This window comes from Pongo abelii, chromosome 7 (assembly GCF_028885655.2).
Source record: "Pongo abelii isolate AG06213 chromosome 7, NHGRI_mPonAbe1-v2.0_pri, whole genome shotgun sequence".
NCBI classification, from domain to species: domain Eukaryota; kingdom Metazoa; phylum Chordata; class Mammalia; order Primates; family Hominidae; genus Pongo; species Pongo abelii.
In genome coordinates this window covers 616,403-635,367 of record NC_071992.2, presented here as the reverse complement: position 1 = coordinate 635,367, position 18,965 = coordinate 616,403, and the positions used below count along the sequence as shown (strand labels likewise).

The 18,965-nt window shown below is 43.7% G+C and overlaps 1 protein-coding gene across 1 annotated transcript in view; it reads right to left on the bottom strand.

Moving 5' to 3' along the window:
• The window catches only part of DLGAP2 (DLG associated protein 2), an 858,034-nt gene extending 839,387 nt beyond the window's left edge, over positions 1–18,647 (bottom strand). Inside the window, exons 1-3 of the mRNA XM_063726493.1 lie at positions 17,915–18,647; positions 17,666–17,765; positions 14,062–14,221 (exon numbers count right to left, since the gene is read on the bottom strand). Of these exons, the coding sequence (XP_063582563.1) occupies positions 14,062–14,076 (15 nt within the window). The 5' untranslated portion in view covers positions 14,077–14,221; positions 17,666–17,765; positions 17,915–18,647. The remainder of the gene's footprint in view (positions 1–14,061; positions 14,222–17,665; positions 17,766–17,914) is intronic.
• Between the last annotated feature and the right edge of the window lie 318 nt (positions 18,648–18,965).

The window sequence follows — 18,965 nt, the reverse complement described above, 5'->3', positions numbered from 1 at the left end:
GAAACACACTCCTTATCCACAAGGTGCGGCCCCTTCTTCTGCAGGCTGCACAGGTCCGAGGACCGGCCAGGCTGCCTCGAACACCAGGCCGAGCTCATGCCAGCAGCACTGGGCACACGGCCCGCGAGATCCCGAGGCCTGAGCGCATCCGCTCCCGGGATCCCCGCCAGGAGGAAGGCGCTGCCACCCACGTGTCACAGATGGGAACATGGAGATGCCGGGGGTAGCGCCCTACCCCTGCCCAGGAGATGGGACGTGGTCGAGATGGGACTCGAACCCCGGGAATCTGGCTCCAGAATCTGTGTTTCTAACCATGACATTATCTTGCCAAGTAAGAGAAGAACATTGTTTTTCTACCACAGAATGTTAGGGGTGGGATCTGCTAAGGAGAACAGCAGCAGGTGGGCGCTGGCAGAGACGCGCGAGGAGAGGCAGAACGGAAGAAAAACATGAAAGGAGATGAGCGCAGAGTCTGATATCGTCCTTCGGTAAACTGATGAGAGAAACAAAAGATCTCCGTTTGATGCCATCTTTAAATAAGCAGCTTGTTAACGTGGTGTTCACATGAAACGCCCTCGTCTCCTTAGCAACGCGGCCCTGGCCCCAGCAGGGCCCTCTCGCCAAAGCCCTTCCGGGGTCAAAGGGCAGTGCCTGCAGGCCCGGAAACGGAAGTAGGAGCACCCCACCCCCACTCCCTGACCACAGGCCGAGTTCCCCAGCTCGGGCTTTATTCCCACGAGACGCTGGCCTGCAGAGGGTCACCCCAGCAGAGCCTCAGCCTTCTGTGCCCCCACACCTGCCAGGCCTCGAACGCTTGCCCAGGAGATCTCAGGAGCCTGGCACTCAGGAGCCCCTGGACCCCATCCCTGCCAGGGCGCCTGCAGGACCTGCAGAGCATCGCCCCATCCAATGCCTCTTCCCAGGCAAGGCCCAGCGCCCCAAGACCTGCTATCCCACGGACGCCCACAAGGCAGGGCCCAGGACCAAGCCGATATCTTCTCACCCGATGGCCGCACGGGGACAGTCACCTTGCGCCTGAGCCTTGCCGAGCACTGGAAGCAGGAGGCGGCGGGGGCTTTCGGCCGAGTCCCCGGCCTGCAGCTTTTCCTGATATCTGTAGGATTCTGTGTCTAAATTTAAGACCAGAGAAAAAGCGTTCAGGAGTAACACAGCTGTTGCGCCGCCGCTGTGCTCCATGGCCGCGGGTGTCCTTTACATCTCGGCATTTATTCTGTGTTAAATGCGGATCCATTCACCCTCATGGACAAAAAGTCTTCCAAGGAAGGAATGTGTCTTAAACCCCAAAATGACCAAACCTGTGAGAAAAGGTCTGCGTTTGATACATGAAGAGATGGATACACAAACATCACAGTTATGGCAGCATAACGGGAAAGCAGTTCTGAGACAGTGACGGTGACCCTGGACCCACACGAAAGAACGTGCCACAGACCGGCTGGTACGGGGAGAAAGCATTAACTCCAGAGAAGGGAAAGCCTGAATTAACTGTAAATTAACAGCCATAAATACTCTTTAATAACTAAGTATTCCAGAAATTTGGTGACGCAGCCTAGCACAGAGAAAAGCATTTAATTCCAAGTTCACAGGTAGCAAACCTGAAGTTCAGGAAGAGAACTCGTTTTAAGAGTGCCTCAAAACCTGCACTGCGGAGAGAAGCCCTGTCAGCAGGGCCAGCCACAAACGAACCCCCAGACACAGGAGCACGGGGGACCACGGACTACAAAGCCACCACCAAAACCCTGAAATGTCAAGATGGGAGAGGGGGATGGAGAGAGGGCTGTGGTGGGGAGCATTCTAGGGGGCGGCGTGAAGCACCGTAGGGAATCTAACACAGGGCCTGGCCTGGGAGCGATGTCGTCACGTTTTGATTTTTCACTTCATTTCTCCCAACGTCTCTGGAGAAAGCCACTTCAGACCCCAAATGTTGGCTTACTAGATTTTGGAAGCAGATAATATTTGAATAGAAGTGGGTAATATTTCAAGAATATAAAGAGAAACATATATTTAAAAGTAAATGTTTTAAATGGTAGGCAATATTTCAAATAAAGTTTTATTCCTTACTGCTCAGCTGTTTGGTGAATTCAATTCAGTGCATAGTACCAGAGGAGGAGCATTAACTCCATCCATATGAAAGCAGCCTCCCCTCCACAAACACCCACGCACATTAACACACGTGCACACCAACATACATGCACACTAACACGTGCACACATGTGAGCAGTAACCTGCATGCACCTGTGCACCCCAACATAATGTACACATGTGCACACTAACATACATGCACACACAGAGACCGGCACACATACACACATGACACAATGTGACAGCCTTGCTTGGGTTAATGAAGTCTCATTCTAGAAAGTCTGTTTTTGTTTTTGTTTTTAAACTATTTCAACCTTTATTGTAGGTTCACAGTTACATGTGCAGGTTTGTTACATGGATATACTGCATGAGGCTGAGGTTTGGGGTACAAATGACCCTGACATCCAGGTACTAAGTATAGTACCCAACAGAATCCTGTCACTCAGGTACTGAGTGTAGTACCCAAGGGCATAGCACCCACTTGACCCCCTCCCTCCCTAACAACAAGGAGGAGGTCCAGGACTGCATTTCCCAGAAGGTTTCCTTTCTTTGCACTGATTTGGTCAAGGAAGACAGAGTGTTTTAAAGGTAGAAAGCTCTAACCACTCTTAAAACAATCACAAGTTAAAGTGCAGGTAGGTGGAACACAGCAATGAGATTTGCACTTAATGTTTAAGCTGAATAGCATTAATTCTGTTCACCAAAAATGTCCTGGATGATGTGCTTGTGGCACTGAGGAAGGCAGGCGCATGCGTCGGCCTGCATCTGCTCAGAGCCTATTATGAACTTCATGGAACTATAATGGCTTAAACTTCTCAGCTTGTCTTTATGCCTGGCTCATATTTTGCATGCTAAAGCCCACAAATTAAAACAGCCACACGCTGGCATGCAGGGCTGGCTCTGCCCCAAGTAAGGGGCAGGGGCGTGTGAGGTCACAAAAGCCAGCACTGCTCTACTGGGACTGGTCAGCCCATGGTCTAGTCCTCTGCTTCTTCCATGAGTGGAGACACAAAATGACTGAATAGGAGCGCATCCTGAGATGAGCTTGGTGTACTAGGCAACGCTGAGTTGCCTGGGAACGTGATTCAGCCCTGGTTTCTGTTTCCCCTAATGAATCCCACTCCTTGGTTACTGATTGAATCGGGCAACGTCTCCAGGCCTCTGTGTGTCCCACACAAGGGTGAGCCCACTGCACCAATGAAAAGGCACGAATTCTCATCCCACTGAGGAGTCACCAGCTCCATAAATAATTTTTTTCTTTTTTACCACTTTGAAAATGGCAAAGAGGCTAATCCAACCTGTCATGTTCTGAGATAAAAGATTAAAAACTTCCTTTGCAACTATTTTCCCAGGAAATACAGAAATTTTGTCTAAATTCATGGTAAAAATAAAATCTCTAAAGATGAAAGGTATGCATACATTTAAATAAAAAACAAGTCCTCTGGCAGCAGAATAATGACCCCCAAAGAAGTCTACACTGTGATCTTCAGAAGCTAGAACTGGTGACCTCACATGGCAGAGGGACTTTGCAAAGGGGAGAAGCCGAGGGTCCCGAGATGAGACAGGGGTGATCCTGGACTAGCCATGGCCCACTCTAATCACAAGAGTCCTTAAGCCAGAGAACCTTGAGCCAGAGATGCAGCATCAGAGACACCCCCACCCCACCCTCTGCTGCTGGCTTTGCAGATGGAGGTGGGGCCACAAGCCAAGGCAGGCAGGACCCTCCAAAGCTGGGAAATGCTAAGAAACAGGTCCCCCCAGAACCTCAAGAGGAGCTGGCCTGGCTGACACCTGGATTTTAGCCCAGAAAGACCCCTTTTGGACTTCCGACCTCCGGAACTCTAAGATAATAAATGTGTATGGTTTAAGCCAAGAAGTGTGTGGTAATTTGTTACAGCAAAAAGCCTGAATTCTCTCAGGAAATGGGTACTGGAGTGCTGACTCCCCCAGTGCGCCTTCCCAAAGTCTTAGGAATAATTGGGTGATGTCACCGCTACTCTGACGGGGCTCTCAGACATCGGCCTTAATCATATGTCTGCCATTTTTTAGAAACACTGTGAACATAGCATGAAGACAGGTAAGCCCTGTCTCAACCCCAGTGCTGCTCACGGGGATGATGGGAGGATGTAGTGCTTGTCACAGATGTTTACTGGGTTTGCACCTTCATCTACATGAATTTGAAATCCAGATCAGTGTGCTGTGTGAGAAACCAGAGTGAACGAGGAGCCCTGTAGCCGTCATCCCATTACAAAGAACTGACTCCCAGGAGGAAGAGCCCACCCCATGTCCATACACCCCGTGCCATCTCTCTCCTCCTAGTTGATCCCATAGTGTCTTCGCTGCTCAGCTCCCACCCAAAGCTGAGCACGGTCTCCTGCCAGGGACCAGCAGAGGTTCTCAGCATGTGCTGCCTACTGCAGCTGACATTCTTACACAAACACAGTTGTCCTCACTTCCTCCACAGGCACTCTGAAAAGGGAAATAAAGCTTTAACATAAGTGTTTATAAAAAAATCAGTGCAAAAGAAAAGTGACAAGCAGATACCCCATGACCACAATTAACATTTTCCCAAAATACAAAGATAATCTGACATTAGAAAACTTTAATAGTATCACTTCTCAGTAAATACAACAGTGGACTCACCAATCAGAGGCAGAGACAAGCAGAGCCTTGACTTACAGATACACCTAAATAAATCCAGAAGAACGCAGGCAATGACTGTAAACAATAAAATTAAAATGTGACAGCTGGAAACTGGATCACTTCCGTACACCTTATATAAAAATTAATTCAAGATAGATTAAAGATTTAAATGTTAGACCTAAAACCATAAAAACCCTAGAAGAAAACCTAGGCAGTACCATTCAGGACATAGGCATGGGCAAGGACTTCATGACTAAAACACCAAAAGCAATGGCAACAAAAGCCAAAATAGACAAATGGGATCTAATTAAACTAAAGAGCTTCTGCACAGCAAAAGAAACTACCATCAGAGTGAACAGGCAACCTACAGAATGGGAGAAAACTTTTGCAATCTACCCATCTGACAAAGGTCTAATATCCAGAATTTACAAGGAACTTAAACAAATTTTACAAGAAAAAAAAACCCCATCAAAAAGTGGGCAAAGGACATGAACAGACACTTCTCAAAAGAAGACATTTATGTAACCAACAAACACACGAAAAAAAGCTCATCATCACTGATTAGAGAACTGCAAATCAAAATCACAATGAGATACCATCTCACGCCAGTCAGCATGGTGATTATTAAAAAGTCTAGAAACAACAGATGTGGGTGAGGCTGTGGAGAAATAGGAACACTTTTACACTGTTGGTGGGAATGTAAATTAGTTCAACCATTGTGAAAGACAGTGTGGCCATTCCTAAGGATCTAGAACTAGAAATACCATTTGACCCAGTGATCTCATTACTGGGTATATATCCAAAGGATTATAAATCATACTACTATAAAGACACATGCACATGTATGTTTACTGTGGCACTATTAACAATAGCAAAGACTTGGAACCAACCCAAATGTCCATCAATGATAGACTAGATTAAGAAAATGTGGCACATATACACCATGGAATATTATGCAGCCATTAAAAAAGATGAGTTCATGTCCTTTGGAGGGACATGGATGAAGCTAGAAACCATCATTCTCAGCAAACTATCACAAGGACAGAAAACCAACCACCACATGTTCTCACTCATAGGTGGGAATTGAACAATGAGAACACCTGGACACAGGGCAGGGAACATCACACACTGGGGCCTATCAGGGGATGGGGGGCTGGGGTAAGGATAGCATTAGGAGAAATACCTAATATAAATGATGAGTTGATGGGTGCAACAAACCAACATAGCACATGTATATACCTATGTAACAAATCTGCATGTTGTGTACATGTACCCTAGAACTTAAAGTATTAAAAAAAAAAAAAAAAAGTGACAGCTGGACCGGGAGTGGTGACTTACGCCTGTAATCCCAGCACTTTGGGAGGCCAAGGCCAGCGGATCACCTGAGGTCAGGAGTTCAAGACCAGCCTGGCCAACATAGTGAAACCCTGTTTTTACCAAAAGTACAAAAAAATTAGCCAGGTATGGTGGCCCATGCCTGTAATGCCAGCTACTTGGGAGGCTAAGACAGGAGAATCGCTTGAACCCGGGAGGCGGAGGTTGCAGTGAGCTGAGATTGTGCCACTGCCCTCCAGCCTGGGTGACAGAACAAGACTTCGTCTCCAAAAAAAAAAAAAAGTTACAGCTGAATGTTTAAGTAGGGTTTGTTGGCAAAGAAAGGCTTTTAAAGTAAGGCACCAAAGTCAGAAATTTTACTTCTTACATATGAAACAAAATAACTCAAATGGCAACATGAGAAACAAAAATACTTGAATTGTAAATATATGAAAAAGGGTTAATACCTTGTTTTGATTTCAAAAGAATAAAATAAACATCCTAATAATATTGAAATGAGAAAATAGACCATGAAATGCATGCACCAAAAAAAAAAAAAAAAGATGGAAAACAAGGAAGAAACATACTCAGTAGCACCCATAACTTAAATAAATAGACTTGCAAATTATGTATCATCTGCCAAACCAAGAACTATACCAATAATTTAAAAAGCAAATGTTAAAAATTAAAACAACTGAACTCACGGAGATAGAGAGTAGAATGATGGCTCCAGCGGCTGGGAAGGGTCATGGGAGTTGGGAGGAAGTGGGGATGGTTAGTGGGTCCAAAAAAGTGGAAAGAATGAATAAGATCTAATATTTGATAGCATAACAGGAATGACTATAGTTTAATAATGTAATTGTACATTTTAAAATATCTAAAAGGGTATAATTGGATTCTTTGTAACAAAAAGGATAAATGCTTGAGGGGATAGATACCCCACTGACCCTGATGTGATTATTACACATTGCATGCCTGTATCAAAATGTCTCATGTACCTCATAAACATATACATCTACTATGTACCCAGAAAAATTAAAACTTAAAAAATTAAATAAAAAGCAAATGTTACATGTACAATATTGGTGAGAGGGCAAATAGGTACATTTGCCTAGAAACTATATTAAAACTTTACAATGAAGATCTTTAAAAATCTCCACACCTTTTGAAATATTTTAAGTCCAAAGAGCTATTCCAAGGAAATCATTAAGTACCCAAATAGAGGTAATTTATCCAAGCATTATTTATATCACTGGAGAATTGAACACTGTTGTCAATAATGAGAGACTGGTACATAAACTGAGGTGTGCCCACGTAATGGGGAACCTCATAGCTATGAACACATTTTGAATATTTGATTGACAAGGAAAGTACCATAATATACTGCAGTTATTATAACAGGCACAAGATATCAATTTTCATTAATATAAACCATGAACCTATATGTGACTAAGAACATAGAAAATATGGAAAGTAAATCAAAATGTCAATAACAACTATCTCCGAACCTTTCAACTTTTCTTGATTTTATCTGTTAATTTTTCTATGGTAAGACACATTGCTTATATAGTTTGAAAAAAGAAATAACTAACTTGAAACAATTTATAGTTTTCACGATTTCTAGAAGCTCCGAATTAGACAGAAGGTCCTTTTTACCTTTATAATGTGTATACTTACTTTTAAATAATAAACTTATTTCCTAACTTGTTGAACTAAAAAACTTACAATTCTTTACTTATAAATAAGCACGATGGGTATTCATCACCCCATACCCAGAAGGCCTGGTAATAAGACAAGTGTTCTCTTTCCTTGAGAAACAGAAAGACCTCAGGGAGAGACCTCGGGGCATTTGTCACCTTCATGGGTGATGAAATGGGACACATGGAACAAACCTCATCAGGGTCAAAAAAGAGATTGACAAATCTGAACTAGAACTCGGTTTCCAACTGCCAGGCAAATATTGATTATTTTTACACATTCTGCCTCCACTTTATTTTGCAATGTTAGAAACTGGATTATTTACCAATATAACAGGCAATGTCAGTTTTCTCATGGTGTTCTTGCTAGTTAAGGGAGAAATGGAAGAAAACACTATGGATTTCTCCTGGTTTAGCCTCATAAACAATGAAACCAAATTGGATTCATGGGTTTAATTTAAAAAAATCAGGTTTGTCAAAGCTAAACACACTTTAAAAAATTAGAAGGCATTCCCAAACCCTAACTAAAAGCCAGTGATTCATTACCCAGTAGAAATAAAAAATAATATGTTTTAATACAGAGTTGCTTCTTGGTACATGAATCCATTACATACAGACACTTACAATAATAAATGTGTCCTCCTTAGTTTCTTTTCCACATAGTCTTTGTCTCTGAGCAACATAGATCTATTCAGTTACCTGGAGGAAAGAGAATTTTCTTTTGCAAAATAAATTAGATTTCTACATTCAGAATTATTGTGGGTTGACCCAGAACTAATGCTAAGAATTCATGCTATAATTTATCTTATTTCAAATGAGACAAAATATCAAAATGCAGTCATTCTTATGCTTGTCTAAGCACAACAGAAATGTAAATACTGTTCTAAGTTCTGCATGAAGATTGCAATTGCAATAATTACCAAAGAAAGGGTTATACACACAATTATTTACACTGAACAATCATATCATGGAAATAACCATTTGAATAAGTTCCGTAGCTTGTCTTTGAAATAACCATTTGAATAAGTTCAGTAGCTTGTCTGGAAGACATTTGATTGTTATTCCTGAAAGTCCAAATGTGTATTTTAAAAATAATCCATTTAAATGAATTTGCATGCAAGTCTGCTACCATTCAATGCTCTAAGAACACCCATGAAAAATCCTCACATTGAAGACAAACAGTTCTATATGAAGGTTATATTATCTCCTTCTCCTTCTTATTCACACTCCAGAAGATACCTAAGTTTTATAGGTTAGGTAACAAAAATGAAGCCTTTTTCAGCATTTTGGCCTGGATGATTCTTGGCTGTGGGGCTGTCCAGGCACTGTAGGCTGCTCTGTGGCATCCCCCACCATGACCCCTCGGATGCCGAAAGCAAACGCCCTCCAACTGTGTGACCAAAAATGTCTCCCCACATTGCCAAATGTCCCCGGGGACAAAACTGCCCCCATTTGAGAACCACTGCCATAAGGGGAAACAGCATACATCCCCATGGATATGGGGCAAGCCCTCCTCTAGTTCTGAAACACCTCCTCTAGTGAGAGAGAATGGAAAGACTGGATGTTTCTACGAAAACATTCACGAGAAAGACTGGCGCAAGGTTGGAAAATGAGGACACCCCTAAGCTTCTCTCTCCTTCCTCAAATCCACATAAATGGCAAAGGTCTAAGAAGAACTCCCAAAATAGGTAGGACGCAGGAACATGTAAGGCCACCAATGAAACACAGCACTGAGGTCCCTCGAGCAGCAGAAGAGACAAGTCAGCATGACCAAGTGAAGCACAGATGGGCAGAGAAGGCTGCGAGAGGGGGCGCGGGCCCCTCGAGACACCAGGCTGCAGCCACAGGCAGAAGGCAGGGCTCCCAGCTAATTCTGCTCAGCAAAACAACTACTTCCCAAGAATGTCAAAGAAACACAAAATACCCAGCACCCAAAAAGGTGAAAATTCACAGGGAAATTCTATAATACTAAATGCCTGTGGGGAACAAGTCTCACATCACTGACCTCAGCTTTGACCTTCAAAAAGCCTGAAAAAGAAGAGCAAATTAAAACCAAAGTGAATGAAAGGAAGGAAATAATAAAGACCAAGACAGACATGAGTGAAGCAGGGAACATAAACACAATGAAAATCAATAAAACCAAGCCAAAAGGAAGGAAATCAGGACATCAAAGAGGTATCTGCATGCCCACCTTGACTGCAGCTCTGTTTACAACAGCCAAGATCTGGAATCCACCCAAGTGTCCATCCACAGACAAATGGATAAAGAAAATGTGGTACACATACACAGTGGAGTACTATGCAGCCATAAAAAAGAATGAGATCCTGTCATTTGCAACAATATTGATGGAACTGGAGTTGATTGTGTTATGTGAAATAAGCCGGGCACAGAAAGATAAACACGGCATGTTCTCGATTATTTGGGGAGCAAAAATTAAAACCCTGAACTCACGGAGATAGAGCAGAAGGATGGTTACCAGGGTAGTGGAGGGTAAGAAAGGCTGGTTAATGCGTATAAAAATATAGTCAGATAGAATGAATAAAATCTAGTATTTGATGCCACATCAGGATGACTACAGTCAACAATTTCTTGTATGTTCTAAAATAACTAAAAGAGTATAATTGATTGTTTATAACACAATGTAAAGATAAGTGCTTGAGGTGATGGATACCTTTTTCATCCTGATGTGATTATTTTGAAGTGCATGCCTGTATCAAAATATCCCAAGTAGCCCATAAATAAATACACATAATATGTACCCACAATAATTAAAAATTTTTAAAAAAGAAAATCAATGAGACCAAAATCTGGTTCATTGATAAAATCAATAAAATGGATAAACCTCAGACTGAAGAGGAAGAACAGTGAGAAGACCCAAATTAGCAACATCTGGAATGAGAGGGATGATGTCGTTAGAGATAATAAGGGAACATGATGAACTTCATGCTAACGAAGTTTCTCAGTGGGTGGGGATGCTTTGCCCACAGGACTTGGTGGTGCTGAAGACTGCCTGGCACTCACCGCTGGAAGGAAGCGCGGCTGCCTCCGGGCAGAGGCCAGCTGCTGTGGAACGGCCTCCACGCCCAGGAAAGCCCACAACAGAGAACTCTCTGATCCCAAATCCTAACTGTGGTGCCTGTTCATCCTAAAGGTGTACAGTTTCCCACGGAAAGCTCCACCCTCCCAAGGTAGAATCTAACAGCACAACCTGATTCAGCAGCTGTGTGGCTGAACCACAGGCACGTGGGTCTCAGGCGTCCAGGGTACGTATGTGTCCTGACAGCCGTACAGTGGCAGAGACCCTGCAGACGGTTCTGTGGGGTCATTTTGGGGATAGTGAGGGCAGAGGAAGAGCCCTACTCTGGCCAGGTCTGCAGTGAGTTCTGGAGGGTTTCTCAAGCCGGCTCCTGCAGGATGTGGTGGGTATCTTACTCGCACCTGGAACCAACACAGGGTGCTGCTTGTCCCGCAGCCAGAAGACATCACTCCAAAGACCACCACGGAGGTGGGGCGGCCCCTCTCAAAATCTCTGTCTCCTGTCCCCTGATGCCCTGCGGCTTCCATGGCCCCTCAGGGAGTGAGGTGCCAGGGGACAATGCGGGATGCTCCAGTGAATTGCGGCTGGAGGCTGAGCTGCCTGTGCCACCAGACCAGTGAGCAGAAAGGAAGTGGGTGTGACCACATCCCTGGGGTGCAGGAGAGCCTCTATTGCTGCTGATGAGGGCAGCACGTCTGGACCCTGGGTCCTCTGAATCGCTAGCACTACCACACTTAGCAGACAAAGCTTGCAGAGGATGGCAGTGACCCCAGTGACCCCAAACAGGCGGAACCACCAGGAGGTCAGCACTCGTCTTCACCAGAGGGAAAGCTCCCGGAGCCAGGACTGGGGCCAGGACAAGGGGAACACAGGTGGGGGTGGGGACGGGAGTCATGAACACTGGGTCCTCAAACCATAAAAGCTGCCCGTAACACTGCTGTGTCATGTAGATATTTATATATGAAAACTAAGCCAACGCGCTCCCTCATTTCCTGCAGGGAATCCTGGCAGCATCTAAATTGAGAGGGGTTGTGCTGAACCAGAGAAAGAAGAAGGAATGTGCCCGGGCATGGTGGGCTCACGCCTGCAATCCCAGCACTGTGGGAGGCTGAGACAAAGACATCGCTTGAGCCCAGGAGTTCAAGACCAGCCTGGGCAACATGGCAAAACCCCATCTCTACAAAAAAATACAAAAATTAGCCAGGCATGGTGGCAAGTACTTATAGGCCCAGCTACTCAAGAGGCTGAGATGGGAGGATCACCTGAGCCCAGGAGATTGAGGCTGCAGTGAGTCATGATGGTACCACTGCATTCCAGCCTGAGTGACAGAGGGAGAAAAGAAGAAGAAAGAAACAAGAAGGAAAAAGGAGGAGGAGGAGGAAGAAGAAAGGAAAGAAGAAGAAACGTTGTCCCAGGATCCTTTCGGAATTAGGGGACATGACAAATGTGATTGCAACTTCCCCTTTGGGATAAAGCTAAGTGGGATTCCATCGTATAAGGGATAGCTGTGTCTCACGGGAGCTGCCATTGTCATCACACAACAAGAGAACGAGAGGACAGCCTGGGTGGATGGACCCAGGCCGCAGACTCCTGACCTTCCCCGTCCTGGCTGCCCCAGGCTCCCGAATGGCCTCCCTGCACTTCTGACAGCTCCCCGTGCTGCAAATGACCCCTTCCCAAAGTGCAAGACAAAACAAAAACAAACACCCACAACAAAATGTTTTGATCAACATCTCTGGCAGCTGGAGGCAGGCGCCATAGCTATATCCTGACACCCACACATCCCTGCTGGGGTACATGTCCCAGTAAGGGGTCTGTGCAGAGCTCTCGGGGGTCTCCTGCTGAGCCCCATGCTTCTGGAGCTGACGGAAGTCAAGGGTCTCTCGGGAGTCTCCTGTTGAGCCCCATGCTGCTGGAGCTGACAGAGGTCAAGGGTCTATGGGATGCCTGATTTCCTTTTTCACAAGTTATCTTCTGCTTAAACACACCAGAGTGAGTCTTTTCTTTGCAATTAAACACCCTAACTAATTCACAGGACAAGTAAGCAATTGCCCCTTGCTGGTTACAGGGAGTTCCAATGGAGAGTTGACAAGCATACTGTGGACTGTCTTTTCTGATCAGGGGGAAAAGCAAATATAAAAAAAATAATAATGAATTCAAGCTCGCCTTACAACTCCTCAGAAGCTGTACACAGAGCTCCCAAAACCCCAGAACAAGAGCTGCCTGTTCCTGAGGTGGCAACTTGGTCTGGCAGCCTGAAGTCAACACCATCTTCTGAGGACACCAAGTGGGCACAGAAAGTATCGGAACCCTGAGCCAGAACGTGTGACGCTGCCACCAAGTTAGACGTAAAAGAAGGAAAGAAACAGAAGGAGATGACAGGGCAGTGGCAGCAACATGGCCCCCCTGAAATTTAGACGTTTCCATCAGTGCAAAGCACTTCTGGAATAAGAAATAAGAAATAATCCTCTCTTCCCTTTGACAAATCTCGTGAAATGCCGTCTCCGTGACTGTGTGCTTCACCTACTGGCACTGGGGCAGGTAAACTGACAAAACCCTCCTCTCGAATCTGCTCTTTGTGGGTCTGGGGACTGCAGGAGGTGGGAACGGCCCCATGGACAGTCCCTGCAGCACCCAGCAGTGGTCACTGTGGCGTCCACAGCCCCAGGATGCTGTTGTCCGAAGGCTGTGTCCCGTCTCACCACGCCCAGGCCTGTGGATGTGCACTCCTGTTTCCCCACACCACCAGCTTTCACAGGAAAGCTCTTTGAAAGCCACTGGAAAATAGTTCAGACTGCTATTTGAAAAGCTCCATTCTGGCAGTATTTGGGGACAGTTTGCAGTCACACGTACACTCAGTGAATGCACAGATTCATTCAGAGCACACACAGTGACGTGGCCCTGCTCCTACTCTCCGTCAGGCCTCCCGAATTTCTCAACATTCTCTCACCACTGCCAATGATAACAGAGCAACAAACACTGCGCGCACGAGAAGTTTTTAAACACAGCTCTGTTTGAACAGAGAAACATCCAGCTGAAGCTGTGGGCAGTGTCCGCAGCCTCTCCGGCTTCTGCCCCAGGAACACTCACCCCCGGCCTCACCATACCCGGCTGCCTGGTTCCTTCCAGGTAGCCTGTGCCTGGCCAGGCCCTGGTCATCCCTGTGCCCCTCCCCGGCTGGAGCGCCCATCACAGCAGGCAGTAAGCAAACGCTGGGTAAGGACCGCAGGACGGACACACACAGGAAGCAAGAGCGAGATCACACTGTACCTGAGCAGTCCCCATTGTGGCTGGGCTGGGCGCAGGCAGAGGGTTCGCAGCCGCAAGGGAAGCCGCGCAGGGCTAGGGCCAAGCCTCGGATGGCGAGGAAGCCTAGGTGAGGAATGGATAGAGATGGGGAAAATGTGATAAAAAGGGCAAATAGCCTCCCCTGTGGAAAAAAAAATGGAATGTACATTAAAAAGTGAGACTAAGCAATAATTAATCAGCTGAAAAGAGCAATATGGCAAGAAGTAGGCACAGGAACTGTATATAAAAATCACCACCAAGTGTTTGTACATCAGACCGTGGAATGGCACACTGTGTGCGTGGATCCAGGATGTATGATCGTGGAAACTACTATTTCCATTCTAAAGCAGGATTTGAAATAATAATAACACACATTTAACCATTTCGAAATATTGAACCAAAGAGAAATAATAAAACCATACTTTAAATCAGCAATTATGATGATTCCTTATATAATTTGATGAAAAAAAAAAGTATCTGTGAACTTAGTCCAGTTCTGCAAAGAACCAAACAGATTCCAAGAAACAAAAAAGCAGTACCAGAGAATATTAATAATTGATCATTTTCTTTCCAGGAGACAAAAATGCTATGTACCCAGATGAAATTCAGTGTAGCATGTTTTTAAAAACAAGGTGCTAATATATGTATTTTCGATAAATTACAAAATTCCCTGCTCATTTTTTCCATGGCATACTAATGCACGAAATTATTATTCCCCGACAGAAATGAATCGGAGGAAGTATGAACACTTGTGTTTTTTTAAGGAGACTTATTAGGTTTATAAAGTTACACTGGAAAGATATGCCAGTCTTTTCTTCTGACTGAGCTGGTGATCACAAAACACTCTCCTACATACACTTTATATAGCCTTAAAAACTATGATCATGTTATATTAACTTTCCTGAAGGTCAGGGCTGCTGAACATTGCCTGCTATCTGCTGAAACTTTGTTGTCACCAAAATCTCTGACCAAACATCTCTTTGATGATTAGTTAATGCCATGTAATTACTTTCAAATGTAAAATCCTAATAAGGTAAGAAAATTAGCTGACTTTTATTGTAGCAAGCACATTTGGGAAATATTCATTATAAAATAATATACAAACTGAAAATCAACCATTGGTTTCTTGTAACCAGTTAACATACGCTTTATGTGATTGTCAGTCTAAACTGCATATTCATTTCCAGGCACTTACTGTTGAACTCAGACCTTTCTAAAATTCACATTCTGCTGCTCTTCCAGGAGCCTTATCCACTTCCTATTAATATATCAACATTTCTCCATATTGGTACAGACAGAACTAAATCTTCCCGGCATGAAAGAATCACAATTATTTTAGCCCCACAAAGCCCTTACTCTTGGGTATTTAGGTTATTTCCAATTTTCCCATTTCCTAAGAATTCTGCATACATTTTTTTAATGCTTCTCATTATGTGAGTTTATGCAGAATAGGTTTCTAGACAGAATTACTGAGTCAAAGGATATGCACATGAGCCCAAAATGCTACTAAAACATTGGTTTCCGTTTACATTGCCACATATCAACAATCTTCTTGCTTTTGCCTCTGGTGGAAAAAAATAGTTTCTCACTGTTTTCCTAGAGTCTGGGGACTTTTTAATGTGGTTATTGAGCAAACAAATTTCTGTGTAAACTGTTTCTTAGTATTTTTCTTTTGGAGGATAAATTTTTCATTGCCTTCTAGGAACTCTTTACATATGCCAGATGCTTATCTATTCTACACATTGCAAATGTTTTTTCAGTTTGTCATTCACCTATTAGCCCCATTGATGATATCTTTCAACAGTTTAGAAGGGTTTCATATGCATGTGTCCAAATCTATCAGTTCTTTCCTTCACCATTTCTGTGATTTAAAAGATCTTCCCAATTCTACAATTTAAAAAACATATTGTACTAGATTTTCTGTTAGACTTTCTGTAACTATCTTTAATGATTACATATTTAACATGTTTAAAACTTTGTTGAGTTATGAGATGGAAATGAATTTTTTCTCAAATGGACAACCAATTATCCCAACAAATTTACTGAAGAATCCATATTTTCCTGACTAACTTGAAAATGTTACCCACATAAAAGAGTGTGATCTACAGATTATCTCCTACAGCACTAGTGTGTTTCTCTTAGTAGACAAGAACTCTCACGGTTCATATTTTTCTCTAACACATCTTACTGAGCAACCTTGTGAATTTGTTCTTATAGGTTAACTTCATTACCACGTAATCCGCTCCCCTATTCCCAGCTTCATGACCAATCCAAACAGGAAAAGGTTCCCATGGAAATGATATAATCCACACCCCCCACTTCCATGCAGTGCCACTTTTCCACGCCAAGTCGGCCACGCAAGCACCGCTCCACACCAAGTACTTGGTGATGTTTTACATACCTCCCAAGTGTTTCATTCTTTTTCCCTATAAATCTTACACATTCCTGTGTCATTCCAATATATTTTATGAGGCTTATTCTTCCTGAGGATGCGCCTACTTTTCCACTACTTGGTCATGCGCAGTTAATAATTTTCATTCATTGATCTCATATTTGTTCTCCATGCTCAACGTTACTAATTATCTTATGGGTTTTGTATAGTGTCTATCATTTTCCAATGAAAATAAGTCTCATGATTCCTAATATCTTTTCTCGTATATTTTCCCAAGATAACAGAGACTTCAGAAGAAATGGAATAATAGTAATAACTGTAGCATTGCCGTTTTGCTCCATACTTTAGCATTTTCCCACTTACTCCTGTGCTTGTTGTTGAGTTTCTGATTATATCTTGACCTGTTTCAAGGAAGTTCCCTGCCATTTCTCTTTCACTTAGAATTCTATCACAGGTGGCTGCTATATTGCTTAAAGGTCTTATGATATCTATTGATATAGTCATGAGGGTTTTTAAAAATATCCTTATCTTATGCATTACCACATAGAGATACTATTATTAAAATAATATTGCACTTATGAGGCAAAGCTTATGCTCATACTTAACATCTAACTAGATTCAATTGGCTAACATTTTGGGTAGGAAATTTATATATTCTTAAATAAGGTCAGCCCTTTTCTGCAATACTTATCAAATTCTGGATTCAGTCATTAAATGAGAGTGATGCTTATTAATCTGAGATAACATAAAATGATCATTTCCTAAAAGGTTGTATAGAATTTACCTATAAAATATCTGAGCCAGTTCCTCTTACAAAGAGACATCTATGAAAATATTTAATTTTTCCATGATTACTGCTCCATCAAATTTTTCTAAGTTTTGTTGAATCAATTTATATCATTTATAGTCACCAAGAAAACAAATCATTTATCTTGATTTTCAAATTTCTAAGCAAAAATTTCTACAGATCATCTTCTATTTCTTCTAACTTTATGATTCTATCACATTTTTCACTAACTGTATATTCTTGAATTTTCTCTTTATTTTCTTTATAAATCTTGCCACAAGTTTCCTATTCCCAGCACAGTTTGCACATGTTCTTTTAAACAGCAGAGAGGATTAAGATGACAGATAGGAGGCAGGACTAACTTGCAGCTCCCACTCGGATGTACAGGACAGCATGTAGAGACTCACGTCATGAACTTTTTCCCCAAGAATTACGGCAGGAACATACTAGGAAAGCCAAGAGAATCCACAGACCCTTGGAAGGAACAGGATCACTGCTGCGGGCTCCCTGAAATGCGGAAAAACCATGAGTCTGTGCTTTCTCAATGGGGAGGTTCGCGGTTCAGGGAAAGTTCCAGGGAAAATTCTCAGGAGGTTACTGGCTGCCTAGAAATAGACTCGGTGCTGTTGGTGGGGCACAGTGGGAGTGAGACCAACCTTTAGGACAGCAGGCTGCGTGGGAGTGGGGTGAGGTCTGTCACTGCCAGCTTTCCCCCACTTCCCTAGCAACCTGTGTGACTCAGCAGAGGCATCCATAATCCCCCTGGGAATATAACTCCATTGTCCTGGAAACCACACCTCCATCCCCCACAGCAGCTGCAGCCAGCCCCACCCAAGGAGAGTCTGAGCTCACACATGCCTATCCCTGCCCCTCACCTGGTGGTCTTTCTGTACCCACCCTGGTAGCTGAAACTAAGGTCATAATATCTTGGGAGCTCTATGGCCCTGCCCACTGCCTGAGAAACCTGAATATTTAACCAGGTGACCCTAGGGCAAGTTTGCTTCCTCCCTATGGGACCACAGCTGATGCACTCTTGAAAGCACCACCTCCCGGCTGGAGGCCAACCATCACACTAAACAAAAACACAACCAAGGACCCTCACAGAGTCCACTTCATTCCCCTGCCCCCTCTGCCGGAGCAGGTGCTGGTGTCCACATCTGCAAGACTTTAAGACAAAAATCACATCACAGGACTCTGCAGACACCCCCCAGCACCAGCTCAGAGCCTGGTAGCTCCACCGGGTGGCTGGACCCAGAAGAGCAAAAACAATCACTACAGTTTGGTTCTCAGGAAGCCACATACCTAAGGGAAGGGGGAAAACACCACATCAAGGGAGCACCCCGTGGAAGAAAAGAGTCTGAACAGCAGCCCTTGAATCCCAGATCTTCCCTCTGATGTAGTCTACCCAAATGAGAAGGAACCAGAAAAACAATTCTGGTAACAGGATAAAACAAGGTTATTTAACACCCCCAAAAGATCATATTACCTCACCAGCAATGGATCCAAACCAAGAAAAAATCTCTGAATTGCCAAAAAAAGAATTCAGGTTAATTATTAAGCTAGTCAAGGAGGCACCAGAGAAAGGTGAAGTCCAACTTAAGGAAATGAAAAAACATAATACAGGATATGAAAGAAACCTTCTTCAGTGAAATTGCATAAATAAAAAACAATGATAACTTCTGGAAATCAGGTTCAAACTTAGAGAAA